The sequence below is a fragment of the Polyodon spathula genome, chromosome 8 (assembly GCF_017654505.1).
Source record: "Polyodon spathula isolate WHYD16114869_AA chromosome 8, ASM1765450v1, whole genome shotgun sequence".
NCBI classification, from domain to species: domain Eukaryota; kingdom Metazoa; phylum Chordata; class Actinopteri; order Acipenseriformes; family Polyodontidae; genus Polyodon; species Polyodon spathula.
In genome coordinates, this window is record NC_054541.1 from 17,505,543 (window position 1) to 17,533,446 (window position 27,904).

At 38.1% G+C, this 27,904-nt stretch overlaps 1 protein-coding gene across 17 annotated transcripts in view; it reads right to left on the reverse strand.

Annotated features, from left to right (window-relative positions):
• The window catches only part of LOC121319540 (ELKS/Rab6-interacting/CAST family member 1-like), a 346,328-nt gene that overhangs the window by 163,510 nt on the left and 154,914 nt on the right, over nucleotides 1–27,904 (reverse strand). For all 17 annotated transcript variants that reach the window (XM_041257064.1, XM_041257065.1, XM_041257063.1 and 14 more), the window contains 2 exons: nucleotides 21,137–21,272; nucleotides 2,814–2,945 (listed from right to left, as the gene is read on the reverse strand). In XM_041257064.1, coding sequence (XP_041112998.1) covers nucleotides 2,814–2,945; nucleotides 21,137–21,272 — 268 coding nt within the window. The remainder of the gene's footprint in view (nucleotides 1–2,813; nucleotides 2,946–21,136; nucleotides 21,273–27,904) is intronic.

Consider the following 27,904-nt stretch of genomic DNA (forward strand, 5'->3'; position numbering starts at 1 on the left):
AAAGGTTTTGTGGAGTGATGAAACAAAAATTGAGCTATTTGGTCACGCTGATAGTTTTTTGGAGAAAGTCTGGTGAGGCATAAAAAGAAAAGAACACCATACCTACTGTCAAGCACAGAGGTGGTAATATCCTTGTATGGGGCTGTTTTTCCTCTAATGGCACAGGAAATTTAGTTCCAATACATGGTAAAATGGATTCCATAGCATATCAAAAAATATTGGTCAAACCCTCCACTACAAAATAATACAAATAAACTAATCAAAGTCCAAATCTAAATCCGATTGAGAATCTTTGGTATGAGTTGAAGAAGATTGTGCACAAGAGAAGTCCTCAGAATTTGAATGAACTGGAACAATTTTGCGTTGAAGATGTCATAAATCACTAAAGAATCAAGAATCAACCAACAGCTCACTGACAAATATCCTAATCATTTAAAAAGCGATTATTATTGCTAAAGGTGCCTCAACCAGACAATCATTTAATTTCCCTTGTCAGGGGCCCTTTTTCAAAAAAATTGCTGAAATAAATAATTGTAGCTAATCTGATAATCTATGTCTTGTAAAATGTTTTCATCATCCACAAAAGCAAAACTTTTGCAACAAAAGATTTTTCCTATAATTATTTGTTTTAGAAATGTCTAGAAATTATAAATTTCCATTGGGGTATGTAAACTTTTGACTACAACTGTATTGTAGTCAAAAGCTTACATACCCCAATGGAAATTTATATTTGATGATAGGTGGATTAATTTTATTAGGATGGCTTCAACTACAGCCTGGGATACGATCCTTTAGATATTTGTTTGGTTTAAATTTACGACTGCTTTTGTGCATACTGTACAAGTTTTGTAGTTAACTATAATTACAATATTACAAATTTGTATAAAGATTGAAATTAGTCCAAATTGAGGGGTACACGATTTGGGTAGAGAGCAACATTATTTAAATTAAAAACAGAAGCATAGCCTAGTGCTTATGTAACACAAACACACACATACACATCGTGGAACAATTACACCCTGACGTTACATGTGTGTGGAAGTGATTAAGCTGTGTATGTGTGTGAATTCACAACACCCTTTAGGTCAAACCTCTCTGGAGTTTCACCATTCAGAAAGTAAGGAAACATACATATAGATCACTGTGATCTATATTCAATCAAATATAGGCAGAGAGTGACCTTCTATCTCAGTTAATGGGTATCATTGATGTCATGACCTTTTGTGGTGTTGGGGAGAACGATTTGACACCACTTGTGGGAATTAAAATATATTGCTTATTCCAACAAGTATGTATTCACCAATACCAAGAAATGCAGTAAACAAGGTTCTGATTGGTTGCCTTGTCATCCATATTTTGGGGTGCCACTGCTTTTCTGAGACTCTTTGCTCATTCAAATCAATGGTGTATATTTGAAGAGCAGACAACCATCTATTCAAGGACACCAAGATGTTTATTAAGTAAGAGTTCTGAGTTGGTTAAAACAAATATCCCGCCCCTCAGCACCACAGACAAGCAGAGGCATCCCAATACCTCTGAACAACAATGTATATTTACTAGGGCTGTCAAGCGATTCAAAAAACTTAATAGCCATTAATCTTGAGATTTCAAAAATGTATCTCAGTTAATCCTGGTTTTAATCACATATGTAATTGATATAATTATAGCATCCATCTCATTTAAGTTTGTTTAATTACTGATGCTATTATTACTATTATTAGTAGTATTATCCAAAAAAAACAACCCAGCCTAAAAACCCTGTTTTCCTATTTCTGGATTCTCTTTATAGATTATATTTATTTAAAATCCAGAATTTGTTGTTAAATTGTTTGAGCCAACTGCTCAATCACAATAGAGTCAGTTTATTACTCACCTTTTTCATTGCTGTTTAAATAATAATAATAATAATAATAATAATAATAATAATAATAATAATAATAATAATAATAATAATTTTAATATCTTTTATTATTAACTTGAAATTGCTTAATTAAAACAAAACATTCACTAAGTAATGGTTATAGCCTCCATAATTTTAAATAATATTGTTTAAAAATAAATGTGGTTATTCAAATAAAGCAAAGCTACAATATTAACGAGTCTGCAGTCGGTGGCTATCTAACAGCACTGGTTAAAATATAGTACTTAGATTGATTCATGGGTTGGATACGATCCTGAATTACTCAATGAAAACAAACAGGTTTCATTTGTTGTTGTATTGTTGTTGCCTGTAGCAGAAAAGGTACTAGAAAGTGTATTCCGGTAAGTGAAATCATGTTTAGTATGCAGGAAGTACAGCAGACCAGATGCACTTCTGTGATACTGGAACTCACTTTGACAGTGGATACAAGTAACCCTCTTTCTAAGCAACAAACTGACAAAGCTTTTTAAAAAAATAAACTTCCCATTCACAAGTCCTTCAGTTTGAGTGCTCTGCTACATAATGCGGTTCTGTGACTAATTTTATATTCATGATAACACTCGTTCAATCCATGCACTCGAGTGTATTAAAATGGTGCCGCAGGAAATGAATTACGGTATGCTAAGAGGGACAAGACAGGAGCGCATTAAAAAAATGAATCTCCCGAAAAATGTACGCATTAATTGCAGAAGTTAACTAATTGACAACCCTATATTTAACCTTAAAACACAGAAAACTTCTGCTAAGGCATGCACATACCAGGTTTGTTGCTAGAGCGGGTTATCATGCTCACTTTGCTCTCGGGCTATTTCAGAACAAATACTGCCCTATGAAGCACTCTCAGTATGAGGTACAGTAGGTCTTGAAACACATACACACCAGGAGGACCCACCTGCTTTTCTGCATGTGAGCGGCCCGATTCCTCCTGGGCCAGCACCATCTCTCGCTCTGCAGTGATCTGCACGCTCTCCCTCAGAGCCTCCTCCAGCTCCTCAATACGATCGTCCTTCTGACGCAGGGAGTCCTACAGGGAGGCACAAAAACCACAGCAGGGAAAACGTTAGCAAGGTGCTTTGTTACTTGAATTCTTCCATTCTTGGACCACTTCCTCCATCAAAGGTACAGGTAAAATGAAAAGGACAGGGTAAGATGGGAATAGTGACATCTAAAAATGTAATGTTTACTATGGTAGCCATTTCACCTTTAAATGGAACAACCATAAGGTATCTATTGACATAGTTCTATTTTTTTGTGTGTATCAAACCCTATGTAGGCCCGCATGTGCAATTGTTCTAATTCAAAGGTATATTTTCCAACATACTTTTTTTTTTTATGGGAGCACGATCTTTAAACACCTTAATGCAAGTCTCCAGTATGTTGCTTAGCATTATGCAATGTGATAAATATTTAAACAATATTGTTTTTAGATTCATTGGCCATTATTTCCCATAGGGTTTTAATCTTGTCTTTCAGTGATGTTTTTAATAACAGACTAATATTGACATTCTGTGTCTGTGATTTCTCCACTGAAGTGTACAATACATGCACCTTGTATTGTATGAAGCTTTGTGTAGTACCACAGTGCCTCCTACTGCGGATCGAACTTACTGTTCTGCTGCATCTGTATTATGTATAACGAACTGCGTAACACACACAACAACTGTGGGAGGTCCCTTTACAAACACACACAAGAAACACTGCATTTCAACAACTTGAGCCACATCCATGGACGACTGCAGCCAAAGACCTGTTTATCAAAGGAGCAAACTAGTGTTTGTTAACTTTGCATTAAAACAATGTGTCAGTTTCAACGAGTGGTGCAGCTGTACTGATGCCTGTCCAGTGTGCGCTCACATCTGGACACTCCTAAACACAACTGCATCTCAGTGGGTTTAATTCTGGGCAAACACATTTAAACAAATCCTTGATTTATCAATACCATCTGCTTACTCCAGTCCTGATGACTGCGCAAGATAAACAGCAAAAAGATAACAGATCTAATATAATTGATCAGTTGGTTGGTCTTTCAGCAAGGAATGTCCCTGTCTAGTGTACCAGACCAATTAATATTATTTTATTTTAGTGTATTTCCAGATTTAATTGCTCAGCCTAAATGTATGTTTTGTTTAGCGCTGGTGTGTGGGTGGTGGGAGGTTAACTTGCCTTTCTGAGTGGCAGGATTTGAAGACTGTTTACACTTTAAGCTGTTCTCATCATATCTGCCCCATGCATCTTTGATATTCTGTCAGTCTTACTAACGCACCAATCCGGTGCAGTATGCTTCGGCCCTCACAGCTGTGTGTCTGCAAACAATCAGCCCTGAGATGTAGACTTGTGGTCAGGCCAACAGTGTAAAGATTCCTGAGACCGTGTTTATTACAATTCTCTGGTGACACTCGGCTGGGAAGAGCATTCTTCCTGTGTTTATTTGACCTCATCACGCACTGCACTGGCCATCCTTATTAGATCACCTTACATTACATCTTCTAGTGATTGAACATTTTATTGAAGTGCGTACGAACATGTTACTAACTACATTACCTAAATATGATTGCACTATTAAAAAGTTTCATATTAAGAACACAATCGTCCAATTTGGGTATGGCTTTTCAAAATGGGAAATAAGATATACCTGTTGCGCTATCCTTTTATACATATCAACAAAATATAAAGAAATCCAAAATTCAAGTACAATGAGGAACATACGTATTTTGTGATGCGTACAAGCACATGTTTCTGGAAAGCTGGGATTCCAGGTCGTATCAGGCTTAATTGACCACAGACATATCGTCATCCTCAATACAACAATCACTCAAGACCGTGTGACATGCACGCAGCGCCAGACTGATATTACTGTGATTAGGAAGCGGATAAGCAGCAGATGTTTTGAATGCAGTTTTTCATTTTGACATAGACAATATTTTCTTATTAAATAGTCTTATACAAAAAAAGCAATACAACTTGAACAGACACTGAAGCTCAAATACTTCTGGTCCTGAACTAAAAGCTGTGACAATGTCACAGAAATGTATGTAACATTTGCAAAATGGCAACAGAGAAAGCAACATCGCTGACTTCATTCACCGGGCATATACTATAGAGAATATGATATTAATGGTTTTATTTAGTTGTTGTTGATCTGAATTACTTTTCTAAATGATCAGCAATGCTGGATTTTTCTTTGGTTTTAAGTTGACAAACATTTTGCCTAAAGTCATCAGTGTCAACACTTAAACTTTTTGTAATTGGCTGTTTCTAAATGTTTTCAAGTTTCTGAATTTGATTGACAAGAATGCAATTGAACCTGGAAATCCAAATCCATTTGCACATCTTAATGTATTGCTCTGACGAAACACATTACATTAAAATGATAGCTGTTGTGTGCGTGTATGAGTGTGTGCTAAATTGTGTCATTTTTTATATGAATACTGGCAGTGCCATCAAAATAAATGAGCTAAATGTCTTTGGAAAGACAGATCTTACCAGGTTTATGTCATGACAATGTCATTTTTTATAATCATCCGCTAATTAAAAAGACGACTATGGCATTGTCCTTGCAGCAGGCATAGCGGTGGATATCCCATCTGCTTCCCTGGCTAGCTCAGCTATTTATCATCCTACATTTAGCTCCTGACAGCCTGAACTTTTCCCTTCAGATTCTCCTCCCGCTACCGCTTCCATTCTGTCAACACGTGCATTCAGGGTGCAACATCCCCACAGAAAACAGACCCCTGTCACTGTTCACTTCACAAATGTATGGGTAACTGGATTAAAATTTTTCATTCAAATTGCTTTTACAGTGTTTGTAAATCATTCCGAGGGGGTTCTGTTCCTCCCATATTGAGTGATCACTTTCTCTACCAGTCCTGTCTGCTCTGTCTATATACATTTAGAGTAGGTGGTGCTGGCAAAGTTGAAAGGTCACATTGTCCCATGATTTGAATGGAATGAGAACAGGTGTTCAGGCCTGGCCTTCCCAAGACAAGCTCAAAACCAGGTAACGGCAGATTGAGAGAAAAAGGATGAGTCAATAATGGTGTAATGAAACACAGAACCACTGTGATTGCAACAGTTATAAACACCATACACAATGAAGGGGGGGGGGGTGTAAAAAACAAACAAACATTCAAAGCCAACTGTTCCTTAATAATAATAATAAAAAAAGGAATACATGGAGATGGAGGCAACTGATGCATCAAATCGACAACCACATCGATTCGGTCTGCTAACCTTGTTGTTGGAAGACCCTTACGGGATCTGAAATCAAAATTGATTCTAGGCATCCTTCCCAAGGTTATAAAAATTTACTGGGCAAGCCCTGGTAGGCGCTGACACCTGCAGAATTCCCATAGCAACTGAAAACCAGTCTATTTCTACAGCTGTACATGAAAGAACACTGGGGACTTAATGTGTGGTTACATCCCCCCATGGTTCATGGTGCAGTTGACTGTTTTTTGTTGCAATGGAGGTACAGCACGCACTTTGATTCCCATCTGTGCAGTTATTTGATTTCAACAGTTCTCAGAACCCCTCAGCACATCAGAGAGAGATACCGGAAAGAAAGCACCAGAAAACGCTTTGGACAGTAAAGAGCAAACAACTATATTGTGGCCATAAACAAAAGAACAAACATGGAATAAAACCCAGGAAAACAGAAGCCCCATTTATACTATCCATTGGTATTTGTAATCAACCCAGGTTAGCCAGACCTCACAGATTCTTGCCTCAGCTTAAATTCAATCATTTCACATACATCAGCGAAGAATACAAAAAATAAAAATTGTAAATGTTTCCTGCACTGAAGGTGTCCAGTTAGTATAGAACTTTTCCTCTTCAGCTGTAGAACCTGCACTAAAGTGCAGTCACAGCTAGGGTTCCCTGCACTGAGTTGCACAAGCTTAGAAAACGTAGTCAAAAGTTTGTAGAGACTTATTGTTCACTATAATATTAATAACTAAGCGAAGCCTGAACTTATCGAGTGGGTGCAATGGAGCCCTGTTCATTAGTCGCTGGTCTTGAACCCAGCAGCCTCCAAATAATAATAATCTTTAAATATAGCATTTCATAGTTGACCATCATTACAAAGTGCGTTACAAGATAAGAAACTAGAGTGTGTGAACTATGCATCAGCTGCAGAGTCAATTACAACGTCTCACTTGAAAGATGGAGCACAAGGAGGTTAAGTGACTTGCTCAGGGACACACAATGAGTCAGTGGCTAAGCTGGGATTTGAACCGGAGACAACCTGTTTACAAGCCCCTTTCTTTAACCACTGGACCACACAGCCTCCTATAAATCAGAAATGACTCTATGCATCTCTGTCGTGCAACTGAAAAACTCAATATCCTTAATCCTATTCTCACAGGAATCAGATGCACTGTTTTGACATTCAGAAACATCTTGCATTTCAAACTTACTGGAACTGTGAGCACATGTTGCTTTGTATTCTCAAAGGGCTTACTGTCTCACAGAAAAGTATTCCACAAACACCATCTTTGTATCTGATACCAGTTAGCGAGAAACCACAGTTTGTTTTTAAAAAAAAAAAAAAAAAAAAAAAAAAAAAAGGAAGGCCAGACATACAAAACCTGCTTTTGAAGCCGAAAACCATGGTTTTAGATGCATTTTATTTGACTTATGCCGTTATTGCATGTAGACTGACAGCAACAAAACTGACGGCTCTTTAAATAGAAACTAAGACAGACTACTAATTTAAACACTGTCGTTACATTTCATCTACAGTTTTATCACTGACATAAACAAGACAGCTCAAGTGAAGGGCTTCAGTTTATATTCCACGCAGCAGGAATGCAAGGGGGCAGAGGGATGTAAAATAACTCTTTGAAAGTCCCCTAGTATATTATTTAAGGGTTACAGAACCCCCTGCATTGTTAACAAAGCATTACTTTACCTTTGCTGTATAGGGCTCTCTTTTTAATGGCTAGAGAAAAACTCAAAAGGAAAAAAAAGGGGAACATACCATTACTATTCTGTATGTCAGAAATGTGGTTCAAGCAGCTGTAAACGTTAGCTCCTGGTCATGAGAGATGACACCACCAAATATAAATTACACTGGCTATGGTGATCCCATATATTTTATAAATCACATTTCAGTCAATAGTCTGTCAATGGATTCTGCCAGTTACATAGCATGTTTACGTACTTAAGCAGTCTAGTGAACCGTGGGCGCTTCTTTTACAGTATTGGTGATTTATGTAGACTTATTACCCAGTTTATCAGGAATAGTTCAATGTTTGTCATTACCCGTACCAGTAAAACGTTAAGGGAGTACCCGCTATCACAGTTATATAAAGATCAAAAGTTTACCCTCCATAGAATTCTCCCAATGTTTATTTAGTTTAAAGCAGTTATCATACAGTTACCTAAGAAAAGTCAATGATATCGTACAAATGCATGAAATTCTGTCAGATCACTTGGCACCCTCTTAGAAAATGTCATAACCACTAAAATACATCTGAATATGGAGTCAAATAGTCCTTATAAAAGTTTACAACAGTAAATTGGCATGGTCATTTTGCAATTTCTCCATGGCTATAGTTCAATATATTTATAGTTCAAATGGTTTGTAATATGCTTTACCATACCTCTCTGGACTTTACCATGGTTCAACTCTGCTTTATTACACTTTGACACATTTTTATAGGGAGTATTTACAAAAATTGTACATAAAGGCCTGGAATTAAATCTTGGGAACCTGGTGACTTGAGTTTTTTCGCCATATGTTCAGCATTTAGGTGAATCTTTAGCATACATGAGTGCCACTCCATACTGCTCAAGACAAGTGAATGAAAAAGGTATAACACTACTGCACCTTTAAGCTCAACTTACTCAAGACTTCCTTTCAACTAAAAATGGTTACCTTTTCTATTACGATTGAGAATTCTCATCCCTTTCATTTGTTGAGTTCTATATAAGCAAAAAGAATGTGTGTTGGATCCCTCACGTTACCTTTCTATAAATTTGACTAGTGTTTGCTCTGGGCCACTGCACAATATAGACTGCATTCATGTGATTTACAATTGAACAGTTTGAAGATTAACAAGGAGGAATCCATCACCATCCACCATGTATTACACATTATAACAAAATAGAAAATAAGCTAGAAGAAAGTTGAGCAGGAATAAGGCTTTTTTTTTTAAATTATTTAAATACAAGGTTAATTTATAAAAGTAGCTTAAAAATGTCTTAACTGTCTTTTCCTAAAATGGACCTTGCCCCTAATCATTTTAACATGGTTGACTTTTGCTAAAGTATTTGATTTGACAAATAAAATCTACCATACAAGCCAGAGTAAAACATCCCCAAAATTAAAACCAGCATTTTTTTTTTTTTCTTTCTTTTTTTTTTTTTATTAACACCAGACAACTTGGTGAAATTTCTTTGGCTGTAAAACAAAAGTAATAGAAAAAAAGAAAGACCATGCATGAATTTATACAGTTTCTAAAAGGTAGAGGAACACACAGAAATAATATAAATAAAAATACAAATCTGTGACATTTTCAAGCCTAAATGTTGATGCAAGTCACAACACATTTGCTTAATTTAAATAGACAGTAATCCTTTTTGTTCAATGAGATATTTCATTACAGTAATTACACACGTCATAATCTAGTTAGTGATAGTGCTGACACATTGGGTAGCCAAATGAAAGCCACATGCACTGCTAGAGAGAGCTGAAGTGGAACGGGACGATGAATAGACCAAGCCACATCATACTGAGAAAATTCATCACGAGAGGGGACAGGCATGACAAAAGCACCAGAACTTCAAAAGAGCTTATTTTTTTCATTAAAATTATTCGAGTCTGACCTGTTCTTAAAATGCTTTTCCAATCTCCACCCAACCCCCCCTTTTACAATATTGGCTTAAGAATTCAGCTCTGATGCCAGAATTCAATTGGACGTGTCTTTAGTTCAGGTATCAATTCTGGGCTTTGCAGGATTGGAAAGATTGAAAGCTTTGCGTGCCAAGGCCCATTTGCATGCCAGGTACTAATTTCTTGCCACTGGATAAAGTTATTTTTAACACACGATAATAAAGTGGTACAAATGGGTACATTTTTCCTATATACCCCCAATAAAAATTTGTTTTTGCTTTTCCCCAAGTTAACCTATACATTTACCACAGTTTCATATGGGTTGCCATGTTTTAATATGTTTTACCATATCTCTCAGGGCTTTACAATGCTGCCTATGCTTGACCACACCCTCACTATGCTTCATTAATTAGACTTTGCTATGCTTTTACTGGGGGTAACTTTAAGGGTAAACACATATTTTTTTAAAGGCAGTTTGTATTGTTTTCATACCTAATGTTTGTAATTGATATAAATCAAATAACACTCAACTGCAAAAACCGTGCCAGTGTGGGTGTGCAATATATGGTATGTATCACAAAACATGTGGTGGTCCTGATGGGCTACTGCATTCATCCCAACTATAAAACACACGTGTTCTTCGCTCAAGAAACACTTGGTGAAGAACAAAGTGCTATTTTTTGCTTTTGGACTTGTATCACAATACAAACCTCTATTACAACATAAATATATTTTAAGAGATATTTTATAGCTGAACAAATGTGTTTTGCAAGAACCACACATCCTGATGAGAATAACATTTTAAAAGTCGATTCCACAATGCAGTTTTTTGGACACTGCTGGATTTTGCTGTCCCTCTTATTAAGCTCTGGAAAGTAATCCTTCACTTTTTGACCTTTGCAAGTCCTGTCCTTTCATTACAGGAAAATGGGAAACAATCCCAACATCTCTTCTATTTGGTGCGCAAATGAAATTGTACAAACAAGACCATTAAACCATCAGGGTTTCTTAAAAAATAACTGAACAGGAAAAAAAACAGTACAATACAATACCATGCTTCCAACTGTTAAACTCAATCTCATCGTGTTCCAAAAATAAAACTCCTGCTGGTTTCATCTGCAGACTACAATCTGCAACCGGACCTAGCAGAAAGGTCAAAGATCTTCTGTGTGTATCAGATATTTTTGTATAGCTGCCATTTGTTCCATAACCCCAATATTTCCCTGATAATACAATGAATTCACAACCCACTGTTTTGCCTACATGTTTTTATATGCAGTCCAGGGTTCAGACAGTATTAGATGTGAGTAGGAGAAATGGCGGTCTGCCAGCTTACTTACAATGCTAATTCTATGGTTCCATCTGCACCCGAGATTGACCGATTTGAAAAGACTGGTGTGGGACATGTTCTCTTCAGTCTTCCCAGCAGCAGCAGATCAAAATCGGTATCAATTGGGACCCTATTCACCCTAGTTAGGACAGCAGGCTGATAGTACTTGATCTCTCCAACACACACTGATGGTGGAAGTTACACAATAAGCGCAATTTTTTGTAAAATATAAGAGCTGTAAATATGCTATTGTGGCAGGGCACAAGCCCTGCTGCTGTAAATAGTGGGTGTTGACACTTCGCACAGGCGCACAGATTTAATAAATAACACAGGCCTGACGATAGGGCAGTAACAATGGTAATCCTAGTGCCAGATTTAATGAAGAAAACAAAACAAAGCTAAAAATAAAAGTTTGCCACACAAGGCGAACGCTAGCCTCACTAAAAGAGCCGTCTCGCTCTAGGAACCTGCTACACATGAAACCCTCTCCAGGCTTAGCTTGGAATCAAATACCTTAAACTAACCTTTAAAACATCATGAACCTTTTCTTAACTAAATTTCAGCAATTAAATTATTATTCTGTTCAGGTGTTTTATTAACTACCTTTGCAAAGGGCTTATTGAGCTTAAATCGGTATGAATATTGCAATAGTACCTTGATTGTGTGCTCTTTAAAGGCGACGCTTACTTCCTGGGATGAGAAGAGCGGTGTTTGAGGGGTAAGTTTGCTTGGCTGCAAGGAACATACATTGAAGAATTACACTTTCGGATGGTTCGAAAAATATCTACTCTAATCTACCATTTGTCACCATTAAAGTATCCGGTTAGCTAAATACTAACACAAGAAATTAACTATGGATTACAATTCCTTTTTATACGGAGAGTGGTGTCAGAAACGAGGGCAGTTCTTTACAAAACCTGTGTTTTCATTTCTGGCTGGAAACTTCAAGCGATGCAGGTCCGAGGAACAGCTGTGTGAGATCCCTGATTGGTGGATATTGTTAATTTCGCTAGGCTGGCTGGTCTGTTGGTCACGAAAGACTGTGTTAAGCTCTGCATTATTGAATGCTTTAATCTGTGCAATGCTGTCTGGTTAAATTCTGCACTACTGAATGCTTTGATCTGTGCAATACTGTCTGTAGGCATAGACATGCATCACGGATGACCAACATCTTGCTTTTCCCGATTTCAGGACTTGACTTTCTCAGCATGACTGGGACGCTAATCAATATGGAGGATTACACATAAGGAAAGAGGCAAGGAGGATTTGTATTTTTTCCTTTCCTCAAATAGGGGCCAAGAGCATTCACGTGGTCATTACATCAACCAACTATAACAATCAATCCACTTGGTCAGTTTTATATGGCAGTTACAACTCCAGTGGTTAAAATTCCTAGTAGTCCAGTGGCAGAGGACCTCATTGAGGCTATAGGAAATCTTGAATTGGCTACGCTGCTTAATTCCTGGCCCACAGTTTGTGGTTCCTGTCTGGGCAAAACCAAAGTAACTGAACACAGGATACATGCTTGTGATGAAATACCAGTTCGAAGCATGGCTTACCGGGTTTCTCCTCTCAAAAAATCACTCATTGAGCAACATTTAAAACAATTGACTGCAGATGGAATTGTGGAATCATCCCAATTCTTCCTCGTCAGCTCCAGTGTTCTTACTAAGAAGTCAGATGGATCCTATTGCTTCTGCATAGACTATCGCGGGATCAATGCAAAAACGCATCTCGATGCATATCTGATGCCCCATGTTCACGACATCTTGGAATCACTGAAGGGAGCCACCATTTTCAGCACACGATCTAAAATCTGGATGTTGGCAGGTAGCCACGGAAAAGAAGAGTATGGGAAAACCTCATTCAGCACACCATTTGGATTATTTCAGTTTAAAGTAATGCCTTTTGGTCTGAAACTCAGCAGCCACATTTCAGAGATTAATGGAGGTTTTGGCTGAATTGAGGGGGGAAAAGTGTTTTGTCTACATAGATGACATTATCGTATATTCTACTAACAAAAGAACACATCCACTTGATTCTAAACCTCAAGAAATGTCAATTTTTCAAAAGTAAATTGAAGTTCCTAGGTCATCTTATCTTTGGCAGAGGGGTAGATATTGATCCTGAGGGGTAGAGATTGATCCTCGTGAATTTCTTGACCATCTTCTCTCAATTCTTGTGTCAAATCGTTTACATTAATCTGAGGATTTTGCCAGGCTGCTTGAACGATTCTTCATCCAGATTTTGCAGAAATCTTTCTTGGTCTTGGAGCTAACCGAGTCTTTCTGCTATTTTTCTGGCAGTTTCTCCTTTGTTTAGTTGCTTCACTGCCATTTTGAGACCATTGCTGTACTCTTTAGTTTTAACCATTTTGTTGCTTTTTGGAATCACAAATTTCTAATTTATTTTTCTACATTTCATGATTATGGATTTCTTTATTCTATAAATTACAGAGATGCCAACCTATGAAAGTAGAAAATAGTAGCAGAAATATAGCAGCATATAATAGCGGAATTCTTTTTTTTTTTTTTTTTTTTTTTTTTTTTTTTTTTTTTAAGGCAAGTGGCTGCTAGCTCCTAGAAATTAAAAGGTTCTTAGGCTCTGGCAATCCAACAGCCTCATTATTTGCTGTTCAATCTATAATTTTGGCAATTGTAACACACAGCATCTTGAAATTTAAAAACCCCAATAAAAATACTTCAACACTGGAATTCTATTTATTCCAGATTTAAATATGAGTGTTTAGGATCTCGTCAGTGCGATCAAAATCTGGACGCTAGTTTGGACCTGACCTCTATTATATATATAATATCATATATATATATATCATATATATATAAATATATATATAATATATATATCTATTATATATATATGTAATTTGTAAATTTAAATCCTCCCACAGTCTTAATTGGGAAGACAAGTTCAAATACTTCTACAAGGTTGCAAATTAGGGGTTCACTAATAGATTCCGTGGCCACATTAAAACCTTGTAAAGTATGCAGCGGAATAAAAACAAACAATCTATAGTAAAATATTTATTGAACAAAAGCAAGCCATGAGAGGGGGATCTCATTTCAAGTTCAGCACATTAAAACATCTTTAAAAACCACAAAAAAAAAAAAAAAAAAAAAAAAAAAACATGCCCTGCAACAGCTGCTCTAGTTAGTCTGAACCGGATAAACAATATTTCTTTTTTTTTTTTTTTTTTTTTTCTTTTACAAGCGGCAATGCTCGGATAAAAAATAAAAGTTCTTTGAAATCTCAGCCAAGGTTGATATACAGATCTCAAATCAAATTAGTGCTATAAGGAATCTTGGTAGGAAGTTTAAGCTTGTAAAAAAAAAGAAAAAAGGCAGTTTTTCTTTCTAAATCAAGACCAGGCAGGTGAGCTTGGGTCAATATACTTGTCTTTTACAAGGCAGGACTGAAATCCAGCTATGACTGGAGCCATACAAGCATTATGGTTCTGTTGCTCTCATATTAAGTTATTGTAATTCTCTAGATCTCCCTTTAACCAGTTTTGAGCTGTTCAGGGTTTGTCTAGAGAATCCAGAGTTCCAGGACTGGACAGCCTTCCCCCTTCCACTCACATCATGTGACAATAGGACCTTGCAGAATTTAAAGGAATTTCCAGACAACCTGAAAGCCAGGTAATAGCATATTTAGAGAAAACTGATAATGTTAGGTTATTATCATAACCCTGGTTCCCGGAAATAGGAATATTAACCATTACAAATGATGTTTCCCTTTAAGACACGCGAACCTAAAAACTTTATACCAAAGACTTTCGTCAGAGCAGGGTGACATAGCTGCTGCTCCACCCCCGCAGCATAAGACAGCAACTGGTGACATCCTCATTTTCCTTTGAGAACTGCGACCAGAAACGCAGCGACACCAAAGTTAATGGTTATTATTCCAATTTCAGGGAACCAGGGTTAACCAAACTTGAAACGTTCACTTTCAAGTAGGGGATATTAACCATTACAAATGGGCGAGTATACCCAAGCTGTCGCAAGGACATGATATACTACACTGAGCTACAAAGCTAGTAAGTTTGCTTTGAGCTGAAATGTATTCCTGCAAGCTGAAAAAAACATTTAAGATGAATTCACCTCTACTTTTGTGACATGAGGGTGGACTGTGAAGCCGCCCTCAGTACTCTTGTGCCAAATCCAGGATTCTGCGGATCCATGACATTCAGCCGATAGAACCTAGCAAACGTATGGGATAGATAAACTTTGGAACAAAGCCCACAAATCCTCACCTGACCCCTGGTGGAATGGCCGGTGAGTTTCTCAGGCAGGGGGCAGATTGGCCAGTTCGTAAGAAGTTTGGACTGTGCCTGTCAGCCATTTAAACAGACGCTGGGACTTAGCCCTGTAACAAATTGTTCTGACTGCCTGTAGCTTATAGTCCAGTCAACATAATACACTAATACATGCACTGGGCAAAGTGTATGGAGCTGGAGCTCCCTGTCAGATTGAAAATCCTTCACCGGTGGCCTAAGCTGCCAGGTGCCTTTCAAAAATTGCCCCGCTGGGAAATTAGCTCCTAGGGAGCCCAAATCGATTTTTAAATAGCACACCAAAATGGCTGTCAAATAGACCTTTAGAGTAGAGGGAGATTTCCGTTCATCAAAAATGTCCTGTAAAAATCGCAGTTACTAGTGGCACTTTAGCAGGGATGCCCACCTGCGAGTCAGCCACTGGCTAAACTTCTAGTCAGTACAAACACGACACGAAGTAACCTGCACCGAAACAGTAACCTCGGCCCCTTTGGATCGGGGGCGATAGGTCACAGTTACTGTCTGTGGCAAGTCAGCAGGGATGCCCATTTGCAAAATAGCCACGGGTTAACCTCTATTCCGAACATGAAATGAGAAGGCGCCTGCTTGAATCAAGCCTTTGTAATGGTGCTGCTGGATAGCTGCACTAGAACAGCAGCAAGCGGTTAGGAAGGAACATATACAGTAGCTGCTCAGATAGTTCAATACTTACCTACACACACACACACACACACACACACACACACGGTAGAAAATGTAAAGCAAAAACCAGCAGCAGCTACGTCACCCTGCTCTGACAAGAGTTTTTGGTATCAAGTTTTCAGGTTCGGGTGTCTTAAAGGGAAACACCCATTTGTAATGGTTAATATTCCCTACTTCAAAGGGAGCTCAGTAGAACCCCAAACCACTCAGAATGATTACAACCACCACCTAATAGTAAGGGAAATGTTAAAACACCAATTCAAATGACTCATTAACAAAAACATATTGTGCAGAACACAATTCAAAGACCTTAGTTATCAAATCACCACACATGGGAATGTCAAACTAAGCAATAGATGGATTAAATTTAAAAAAAAAAAAAAAAAAAAAAAAAAAAAAAAATTATTTCACTTCTGAGGACCACTCCAAAGTTATTGTCCCTAACTAACCCTAAGCTGAGACTGGAACCTGTAACACTGCATCAAACAAATATGCTTCTAAAACCATGGAACTGTACTTGCCAAGTGTAACTAGCCAGCTTCAACAACAGCACAGGATCTTCAAAGTGCTTTCATTTTTGAAAAACAGCTGGGGCCGGGGAGAAAGGCCTTCACAAGGTACTTGTGAGGGTTTGGAACAAACTCCCCAGTAATGTTGTTGAAGCGGACACCCTGGGATCCTTCAAGAAGCTGCTTGATGAGATTCTGGGATCAATAAGCTACCAACAACCAAACGAGCAAGATGGGCCAAATGGCCTCCTCTCGCTTGTACACTTTCTGGTGTTCTTATGTTCTTACTTAATGGCTTTTAAAGTACATTTCTACCAGACAGGCAAGTGGAAATTAAGACGAGAAATTCAAAACTTGCATGTGATGAAGCTGGCATTTCGTGCCAGGGGTGTGGCACCACCATTATATGAGCCTAAAAGGAATCAGATGTTGATGATGTCTAGTTAGAACTTCAGGCAACAACAAGCAACCTTCAGGTTAGAATTGGAAGCTACAAAAAGGTTAGGGCGTGACTACTACACCTGCAGGAAATCTGCATTATTACAATAAATATTCTGATCAATCAAAAAACTACAAAAATACAAGCAAAAAAGAATAAAAAGAAACAGGACAGGAAACATTCTGTAACAAAAAGCATGTTCGTTGTTTATTGCTCCACACTGGAACTTTTACATAATACACCAAAAATTCATAACAGTGACAATGTGTTTCAGCTCAATCCAATGTAGCTTTTAAATTGTTGAAATATAAACATTTGTCAAATTAGATACTATAATTTATTGAACACTGAATCTCCATGTTACACTTTCAATTTAGATTCATTACACTGTATCGTAATTATATCACCATTTAGTTGCTTTTGTATTGAAATTAATTATACTGTATGTATATATATATATATATATATATATATATATATATATATATATATATATATATATTATATATATATATATATATACACATACACACACACACACACACACACACACACACACACACATACTACACAACAATTGAGGAAGTTCACCATCAATAAAGTGTTGCATTAACTAGTGTTAATACCCTAACATGCCCTAATACAGACAAACATGTTTTAAGAAGTTGTCTTTGAAAAAACACATATGTTTAAAATAAAATAGATACATAGATGGTAAACCTAACGTTATACAATTATGTACGCAGTGACGGAATGTCAGAATACATGTCAGGGTCTCTTCATTCTACAAGTACAAATGCTATGTACTGTATCACTGTTGTTTCCATTTTTTAAATTTGAATTGACTGAAGATAACACTCATTTGGAAAATATCTGAATGCAACTGCTTTGCCTCAAGGTCCCAAGTACTGTCTTTTAAGTTTGATATTTTTGGCTCCAAAAACATCTTCCTTCAATTTGCTGGCTTGGACTCCATTGTTACTTATCTGTATCAGGCTTGATGTGTTTTGCTTCCCAGTTGACACTATAACTTTAGCCTGTGCTGTTTGCTAGCGGGGTGATTAAAAGCAGCCCTAAGAGTCAGCAGCAACCCCAGAGTCAGCAGCAGCTTTGGACATGCAGAGTTAGCTGAAATGTGAGAATGTTTGTTCAAGGAGTTGCTAAAACACAGCTAAAGTATATTGCAAATCATTGTTTTTTAAATTGTAATGTTGTTCTATTAATCCAATCCAACCCATAGTGACCACAATAGCCCTTGCCAACCCTGTTGTTCCTGACCCCAAATTCAAATTATATTTTACATTTTCCTAAGAATATTGTATTTCTAGTTAAAAAACAACATTAGATTATTAGTTACTAGCTGTTCCCGTGCCAAACCCTGGCTTCGCTATCTGAATCAGGATGTGGGGTTCTCAGATTTAAGTCCTGTCAAAGAAGCCCTTATTAGTTTGATAAAACCAGTTTTCTAACTGGGTTCTTGTTAAATTCATATAAACCAAAAAATGAATTCCAGTCACATACATAACCCCCCCACAAACATTAATTGTAGTAGCAGTCAGGAGTAGTTCCCTCTGCCTTAAAAATGGTTGCGGTTAAACCTCTGCTTAAGAAATCAAACCTAGCTCCTACTGCTTTAAACAATGATTGACCTATTTCAAATCTGCCATTTCAAGCTAAGGTTCTAGAAATGTTAATAGTAGCAAACCAGCCAAATTCAATTCTTAAGGGTAACAAATTGCTTGAAAAGTTTCAGTGGGATTTCCGTTCTGCGCACAGTACAGAGATTGAGCTCATCAGAGTGGTGAATGATCTATTGTTAAGTGCAGACTCTAGCTGTGTATCTCTTATTTTTCGTTTAGATTTAATCACTGCATTTGATACAGTGCACCATACCACTTTAATTGATCATCTCAGAAGTTGGGTTGGATTGTCCGGCACTGTCTTAAGACATCAGTTTTCACTGGTTGCATGTGGCATTCCCCAAGGCCCAATACTGGGACCCATTTGTTTCTCTTTGTACATGTTACCACTGGGTGAGATGATCTGCAAACATTGTGTTAACTTCCACTGCTATGCCAATGACACACAGCTCTACATCTCTGTAAAACCTGATGATACCCTGGCTGTATTAGGCTTAGCTGAATGCTTTACTGATGTGAAGAGGTGAATGTCCCAACATGTAATACAGTTAAACTCTGATAAGACAGAGGTTCTGTTATTAGGTTCTCAGAAGCAACTAGAAATAGAAGAAGAAGAGACAGCCTCCACATGAAATGCATTACCTTATTATATATTAATCACATACACATACACAGATAGTGTGTCCAGGAATGAGTATTACACATTTTAAATGAGCACGGTGTTCTATGCACAGGCCGTCACCTGTAAACAGGATACGATGAACAGACATGTTCACAAATCCATAATGATTTACTTGGTGATTTATATTCCAATTTCAAAAAAGCTGGAATAGGATTTGACACAGTTGCACAGTGAGCTGTAAACCAGGCCTTTAGCCCAGCCACTGCGAGGTCATGGGTTGAACTCCGGGGAGATTGGCTGCGGTGCTCAGGGACAGGCTGTTAAAGCGGTCAGTCCAGGGAAATCAAGAAATACAGTATCAGCTTTGGGCCTTGTAGTCCTGCAGCATCTGCTGCTGCATGAGGAAATATACTTTTAATCATCTTTTTTACATTTGTTTTACACTTGGGTTATAATGAATGACAAATATTTCCCCGTCATTCTGTATGGAGATTAAATTGATATGTGTGGTGCCACTGCACTTTTGGAACGGCTTGCTCATTAAAATCACTGGCATGTATTTGACAAGGAGCTGATTATTTATTCATTGTAAAATGGGCAACAAATGCCCCACCACAAAATATCACATGCCATCAGGGGTGGCGGAACAGTTTTGAGTGTACTGAAATTGAAGGAGGGTGTTGTTCAAGAGAGGATTTTATGTCTCAGCACTCTGTGGTAAAAGATTCTCGGGAGGTTTGGGAAACTTGTGTCTAATGCGTTTGTCCAAAAACTAAATGTATAACATTATACCAGATTAAAGGCTTACTGAGTTGTCAGTGTACAATGAACAGTACTCACTTAACAGTGGGAAAAAAAATAAAATTTTGCTTATTACTATTAAAAAAAATGTTTCTGGAAAATGTTAAAGATGGTGGAGGGGGTCCCCAAGTGGCTCACCTGGTAGAAGCGCAGCCATGTGATGTGCAGGGTGGGTCAGGGCTTCAAATTAACTTTTCCATGCACTAGCCACTATGACTAGAGGATGGAAAAATCCACCGGCCACACAGGCATTTTTACAGGCCAATGTTGTTCTGGGGGGACGACGACGACAAAAGAAAATGCAAAAACAAGCAACATTTATGAGCAGCTTCAACAGGGTCTGAAACAATCTGCCTCATGAGTGAAGATATAGCTCCTGAGATGTGTTGGGCATCTACACTCTCCACAGACTGCATGAGCACAAACTGCACAGTCACCAGCCCTTTCTGGCAGAATCATACTTATACTAGCTCCTCTATGACAGTGCTATTGGTTGAACCATATGACATCACTGACAAGAACTTTGCACTTTTTATTTTCTCTTGCAGCTGCCTTCTTTCTACCTCAGCAATACTCTTGCTTGTTTGTCATTCTTAGATTTAGTCTGTTAATCAACCCTATATTATTAAAAATAATTTAAATAAATTGTGAAAAAAATTGCTATTTTCTATTGTCAAGCATCAAATTACTATGTTTTTTCAAGTTTTTTCATGTTTGTCAGTTCAAGATACAATTGATTCCAGTAAACAGTACATTCACCAAAATTCATAAATTAAAAAATAATAATAATAAATGGGTGGAAAAACTCCCTAATCCACAAAGAGTTTGCAGTAAAATTGTTTTTGGTAGGTAATAAGGATTTGTTATCTAAACTAATTGAAAATGTGGTTAATCGAGTTTTTACAGGATTTCAGGACAATTTGTGTCTTCTTGTGAGGTACTAGCTCCTATTATTGAAACAGAGATCCAGTGAAACTAACTCTGCCCTTATTCTGCGTGACGCTGCCAAGCTGCAGCTGATGGGAACTCAATGCCGCTGCTTACCTGGAGTTGCTGGGAGCTCTCATTAATGTTGTCCTCCCTCTTGCGGGCCTCTTCCATCAGCTGAGCGTTCTTCTTCTTCTCTACCTGCTCCTTGTGCTTCAGGTTAGCCACCTTCTTGCTCTGGTCCTTCATCTGCCTGTAAGGTGGGAAAAGAAGTCAGACATTTGTTAACACTGGTCGACTATTAGTTTCAGGTGTAAAAGTGTCTTTAAACCAATTCAGATAATGTTGATGTGTGGGCAGCTAGTCAACTAGGCGTGGCCCCCCAATTTAACAAGAGAACATCCTAAACAGAACAATATATGAATTTGTCAATGATGCCTGACTGATGAGACTTCTTGCAACTGCCCTGCTGGCGGTGGCATCAGATCCATACCCTACCACTCTTATATAGAGCAGAGAGAGGCTGGCAGATTAACGGCACAATCATGTGCAGCCTCTTGGTTATTTTTTTTAGCTTTGAGCAGCTGACCCTGTATATATTTTACATATTTTTTACTTTTATTGGTAGATAAAACTGAAGACAATGTGACCGTTTCAGTTCCACTCATTTAGGACACATCATGTAGGAATAAAAAAATAACAAATGTCTTGACTCAAAACAAACAGTGCTTTTTCAAACAGCGCTGCTGTTTTGAATTCCACCCAGTGGTGCAAGCCATGTTCACTTGATCTGCAGTCTCTCCAGGCAGGCTCCTGACCCACAATTATCAACTGAAATAACATTGCGTCAGTTAGCTATTAGCACTCACCAGTACAAAAATGCAAAATAATCTCCTAAAGAATATACCATATATTATAACCCTCAATAGCTGCGTCTCGTAACAACAGCCCAGGCACAGTTTCATCAAGTTTAGGCTAACAGTTCAGTCCAACCAATTGCAGAATTCAAGTACAAGTAGGTCCCAATGAAGTAGATTACTGTGTTCCCTCAAGCAAGGTTTACAGAAAAGGAAAGCTTAGAAAACCACTCTGAACATTAACATTTTTAACATTTACTTCACAATATCCAATGGCACAGCAGATAAGGAAAGATCCCTTCTTTATCAAATGGGATAGTAGATAAGGAAAGATAATTAATTCTATCCAAGCTAGCTAGGCACCAGATATTAAAGCTTAGTTTGTAGCCTCAACTAAACAGCTCTGGTAAACCAAGATCTTCATCTTCCCACAGTACCCAGAGACAAAATGCTGATGATTTCAATAAAAAGTTGATCACACAGCCAGTTACTGTGCACGTGGCAGATCTGAGCTCTCTGAAATACTACTGTACTGCATGCTCTTACACAGCTAATACAGCATCTACAATGGACATCCTTCTATTGAAGCTAACATTTCCATGGACCATTTCCAAGTTGTTTATTCCATGGAAAACACTAGTTCCATATGTGCCAAGCGATTACATTTTTCACACCTTACCAGTCACAGGAAAGTTTGCCTGATGGAAGACCTCCACTGAGCTCAAAGCTGCAGGAAACATTCCTCCAAACTCCCCATAAAAAAACAAAACAAACTATGCTCCTAAATCACAAGCTTTAAAGTTACTTTATATGATATAATAACTATCTCTGAACACCACGACGGCCAAAGTATGCACTTGTTTATTTTTTTCAGCATTGTTTTTGCAAGTAATCAAAGTCAAGATTCAGCTTAATTGGCAGTCAGGCCTCCTAGTTAGGTGTGTGTTGTTGTAAGAAGGACCAGGTAAACACACAAAGGGACAGATGTTAGGGATAGTTTTTTGCTCTAAATTAAAATGGATATAGGAGCAACAACCTGTTAACTTCTATTACTGTTACCTTGTGTGAAACCTTATCAAGTGCATACACTTTGGCAAACAACAACTGATCTCCAGACCAAAGCTTCACTGGTGCACTAAACAATTGTTTCATTACACAGCTGTGCAGGTACTCATATCTAGTGACAGTATAATATAATGAGATACTAAATGACTGGTTAATAATAAAAACGCAACAAGGACACAAGGCTTAGGTCTTACACCACTAGACTGGGTCGTGTTTCTTCAGTGCGAAACTGCCCTTTTTTGAAACGCACCAATCTTAGTTTCTCACAGAGTTGGAGCTTGGGAGTCTGAATCGTTGTGAAACTTGTTTACCAGCCTTACAGTGGGTTTTTGGGTTGGAGCGGAGGAGTTTTGAGAGGGGGGAGAAAAAAAGGAGAGACAGAAAGAACAAGTCTATCTCAGATTCCAGCCCAACTCGACCACACCGCAGTGATTCTGAAGCACAGAGGGGTGGTGCGGGGAGAGAAATTACAGGCGCTGGGAGTGTTTTGTGGCTGGCAAACTGACATTAAAGGCTTTAGTTTGGGTCCAATCAAATCGAATGTCCCTTACAATGCTTCCTCAGCCCTTTTCCTGTCTTAATATGTTTTGACTTGCTAGCAAAGCCAACTTTGCAACACCCCTCCCCACCCTCCTCCTCTACAAGCACCTCTTTTTTTTCATAAATACAAAAGTGAGCTGCTTAAGCTCTTTGATGAATTGACTCACAGAGGCCAATTGTAAGCGTTCCCACCTATTTGGAAAGCCGATAGAGACGATAGTCTCTCCCCCCTCCCCTCTGCAATACATAGCTTTAACAGGCCATAAATAGCTGGGAATGTTTTGCTGTGTTGTTTTTCCGAGGTTCAGCCATCTGCTGGGCTTGGAGTTTCAATCCAAACTGCTGCTCCGCCTCTCCACACCTTGTGGTAAAGACTGCAGCTGTAGACATCAAACTTTAAAATTTCATTTCTTTGGTTAAAAAGCTAAGCGTTACCCCTCTAGTATATAAGACAGACACTATTAATAAGGTTTAAAAGATCTGTGGTCTTCATGCAAAGGCTAAGCAAGTAAGCTGGGGGAGTAGGGTTTGCTGTTTTCACACAGTAACTAGACCGTCACGTCTAGCGTACTGCCTCTGTCTATGTCTATGAAGTCAGAGAACACTGCATTGGAATGCAAGTCTTGCACTCATCATTTGGTTAAAATGAATGTTCTGTCTTTCAGCATTGGTGACAATGTAATATTGGTGGGCAACCACTGCATTTGTGGGATGGACTGCTTATCTGAATGGTGATCCATTCAGGTAAACCGGACAAAAAACTTGTTTTTTTTATTAGACACCAATAATTAAAAGGTGACAGAAAGAATAATGCAGAAGACATAACTGTGTACAAAAGACAACAGCTCTTCAATAGCTCTGAATGGTACTGCTGTTTTAAATAAATTGACAGAACCAAAATCTCTGTGTAAGTGAGTCTCTCAAATGTATTTTTGTCTTTAAAAGTAAAATCCCAGGTTTGGTCCTAATGTAATATATACACAGTGGCAGTATTTAGATTCACCATTGTTGAGATCAGTTTGAACAAAACCCACTATCTGGGAGCCAATTGTCTGTAGTGATATGACAGGATATTATAAATAAAACATCTCTCCAAAACAGTTCTTTTTATGGACAATTTGAATAAAAGTTGCTATTTTCGACAGTGTTGTTGACCACACTAGAGGTTGCTCTCCAGATTATTATTAAATCGTTTTGTTCAATTTGTTTTGTGCTTGTGGATGGAAAGGCAGACACCACATCCCTGATTTCGAGGGGGTGGGGGCAGGTTGTACTCCTGTGCTTTCAAATCAATTTTCCGATTATATTAATCTTGGTAAGCAAATATTTTTATTACTACCATATACCAATCTTAATTATTTGCTTAAACATTGTCAGGCAAATTTTTCGCCCACCACCCCCTTCGTTCCCAATCTGCCCTCTCCTCTCCTCTCGATGGTTGGCACACCATGCCTTGGTTTGATTGTTCTGAGCTATCAAGAAATAACAGACAATACACATTAAATTGCCATGGTAACCATAGCATTTTTTTTTTCACATCGTCTGGCGAGAGTTGCCGTTTAATAACACCGTGTAACAATTTTTTTTTTTTTTTTTTTTTTGTTCCTGGGTAGTAAGTGTTATTTCCTAATTGCTTATGCCTCAAAAGTATAGAAAATGGGTATTATTCCCCACAAACTTTGCTTTTGTGACCAGGACAGTGATATTTCAAAATATCACTATTTCCAATAGGAAAACAGGCAAATGTGTGTCTTTTCGTTCACATAAAGTCAGAAAAAACAACATATGAATCCAAATTAATATGCATTTATACTAAAGTAATACAAAAATGACTACAAAAGATTTAGAAGTGAGTAGTTTTTTGAGATTTACGATTATACTGTATTTACTAATTTAATAATTCCTACTTTGGGTCTTCAGACTACTCTAGAGTCATCACTTGGCTTCTTGTAATAAAACAGTAACTTGTTTAGTCAAACCGAAGGGCTGCACCCATTGTGACTCAGACAGACGTTCTACAGGGTGACACTGCATTTACATATTACTGAATACATGTGCAGGATATCAGTTGTTTAAAAAGAAAGTGATATCAGTTGTGAGAAGTACAGCACATTTACACAAACTTTTGCACAGCATATTGGAGGCATTTTTTTCGTCCAACCTTTGCACATATAACTGAATCAGCCGGTCTATGGGTGTGATCATCAGTAATTTCCCCGGCTCATGATATCTGAGTAATGGCACAAATGTCTCAGCCTAGGATCCTTGTTAAGCAAAGACTAGGGAGAAGCGAATTCTGGCAGCGCGGCCACAGACTGGTGAAGAGCTGTGAGAAACGGAGTCCCGTCTGCATTGTTTGTACAGTTCTGTGCACAGTTACTTAAGCTTGTTAATGGCAAACTGCACTCAAGGGAAAAAGAAAACCACCACTGTGACCACAAGCCAGCTTCAAACTCCCAGTCTCAGGAGAGTGAAACCACTGGCAGCTCGCACAAAGCTTTCCTTTAAAAACAAGCAGAAGACGACTTCCCTATGATGACTTCCACACCAAGCGCCCCACAGTCTTTTCTGGGAAAACGAAATCTATCTGCCAGTTCGCTTTTCATCAGTATCAGAATAGTCATGAATAGTATCGTGAACTGGTTACTCCATTCAACAGCTGCTCAGACAATCAGGTGTCGATGAAAATCTCTGCAAACTTTTTATTTTGTACTTGTTATAAAATATTTTTAGTTTTGGTTCCTCAAATGTGAAGTGAAATTGTCAGGGTGATGCTGTACTCAATACCAAAAATGGATAGTTTTCACACTTTACTGTTACAAACCACTCCTTCAGCAGTTACATTTCAGGAATGAGTCAGATTTCTCAGCTGGTTAAAGTGGATACACTTCACAGTGATGGGGCAATAGCACAAAACAAAACAAGCATAGCAGCGGCATTAATCCCCCCCCCGCCTTAGTTAATTCTATAGGGCGAGGCAAAACTTTTGGCCATAGCGGTACATATGAAAGGATCTCAAAAAAGGCAATATTTTTTCGTGTTATTGTTGAGCTGGTCCTGTTTTGCAGCTAAAAAATCAGTAATTTCCAAAATCTTGTCATCTGACTATGCATTGTAGTCTACTGCCTGATTTAATTGTTAATGTACAGAAGGTGAGGGAGATTGGCACTAAAGTAAAAATGTAAAGAATCAAGCAGACAAATGTTTTGGTGCCACCTTCTGTGTAGCAGTAGACACCCCACTCCTGCCAAGAACATCTCCGTACAGACGTAGTCCCTCATCTTCATAGAGAGGGCAGGCGATCCAGGGTGGTGAGGTGCATACTGTACTGCACACTGATGAAAGCAATGGCCGGAAATGTGTCTACCCGGCTTTGAGTTAGTCTGGAGAATCCTGTGCTGGCACTGAACACCTGTTCTTATTCCACTGCATTCATGTGAGAATGAGCTTTCCAGCCCCACCTACACTACAGTAAATAAAAATGAGAAAGGCATTTAGGGCCTCATTCACTATACGGCGGTAAATGAGCAGAATTACCGCGTAGCAGGGGGAAGCCACACTGCGCACAAAAATGAACCAGTGGTAGCTCTATTCACTAAGCGCGGAATTCAGCATCCTGTGAGACAATCAAAGCAGAGAAAGTAATTGTTAATGGAACATCTATGGTTTAACTCTGCAAAACTTTATCTCCCTCTGATTTATTTTGTAATATTAATCAAAAGTCAGAAAAACACTTGCTCAGTCAATTAGAAGTTAACTATTTCATTTGTGTTTGGCGAAATATCACTTTAACATTAGATGCCACGTGACTGCTTGTATTTATGACTGCACCTCAACTAGCACTCTGTGTACATTCATTTACTGGGCATTTATAGTTTATTTTGTATATTTTAAAGCTATGTTAAGCATAGCCTACTTAAGTATCACAAGTACATGGTGAGTACATAAATATATTAACATAAAGTGTTGCATATACACCTGCCTCGTAATCTCCAAATATCCCAGGACTGTCTGCGGATGTACGAGTACGTTGTAACTTGAGTCGTTATTTTTAAAACAATCTTTAAAAATGAAACAAATTAGAAACAACAGTCGTTCAAAATGGTCTGTGTTGGCTGAAAAAAAAAAAAAAAAAGGTAACAAGCAGAAAACAGATTTTTTTTAAAAACAACCTTGAATGACATATTCAGCAACATTTTCGAGTTTTCCAAACCTTTAAAACGTATGTTGACACATTAATTACAATGACGTGTAATTCCCATAGACTATTTTGCTGCCTTTAAATCACAAAATCCTAAACACGGGAGCAGCTTTAACTGCAAACATAGAATAACAAAACCGAAGCTTTTGTGTTTTTCTTTATGAAAGACACTCTTGTCTGAGTGTGACACAGTTAGGCACAACTCCACAAATACAGATTTTT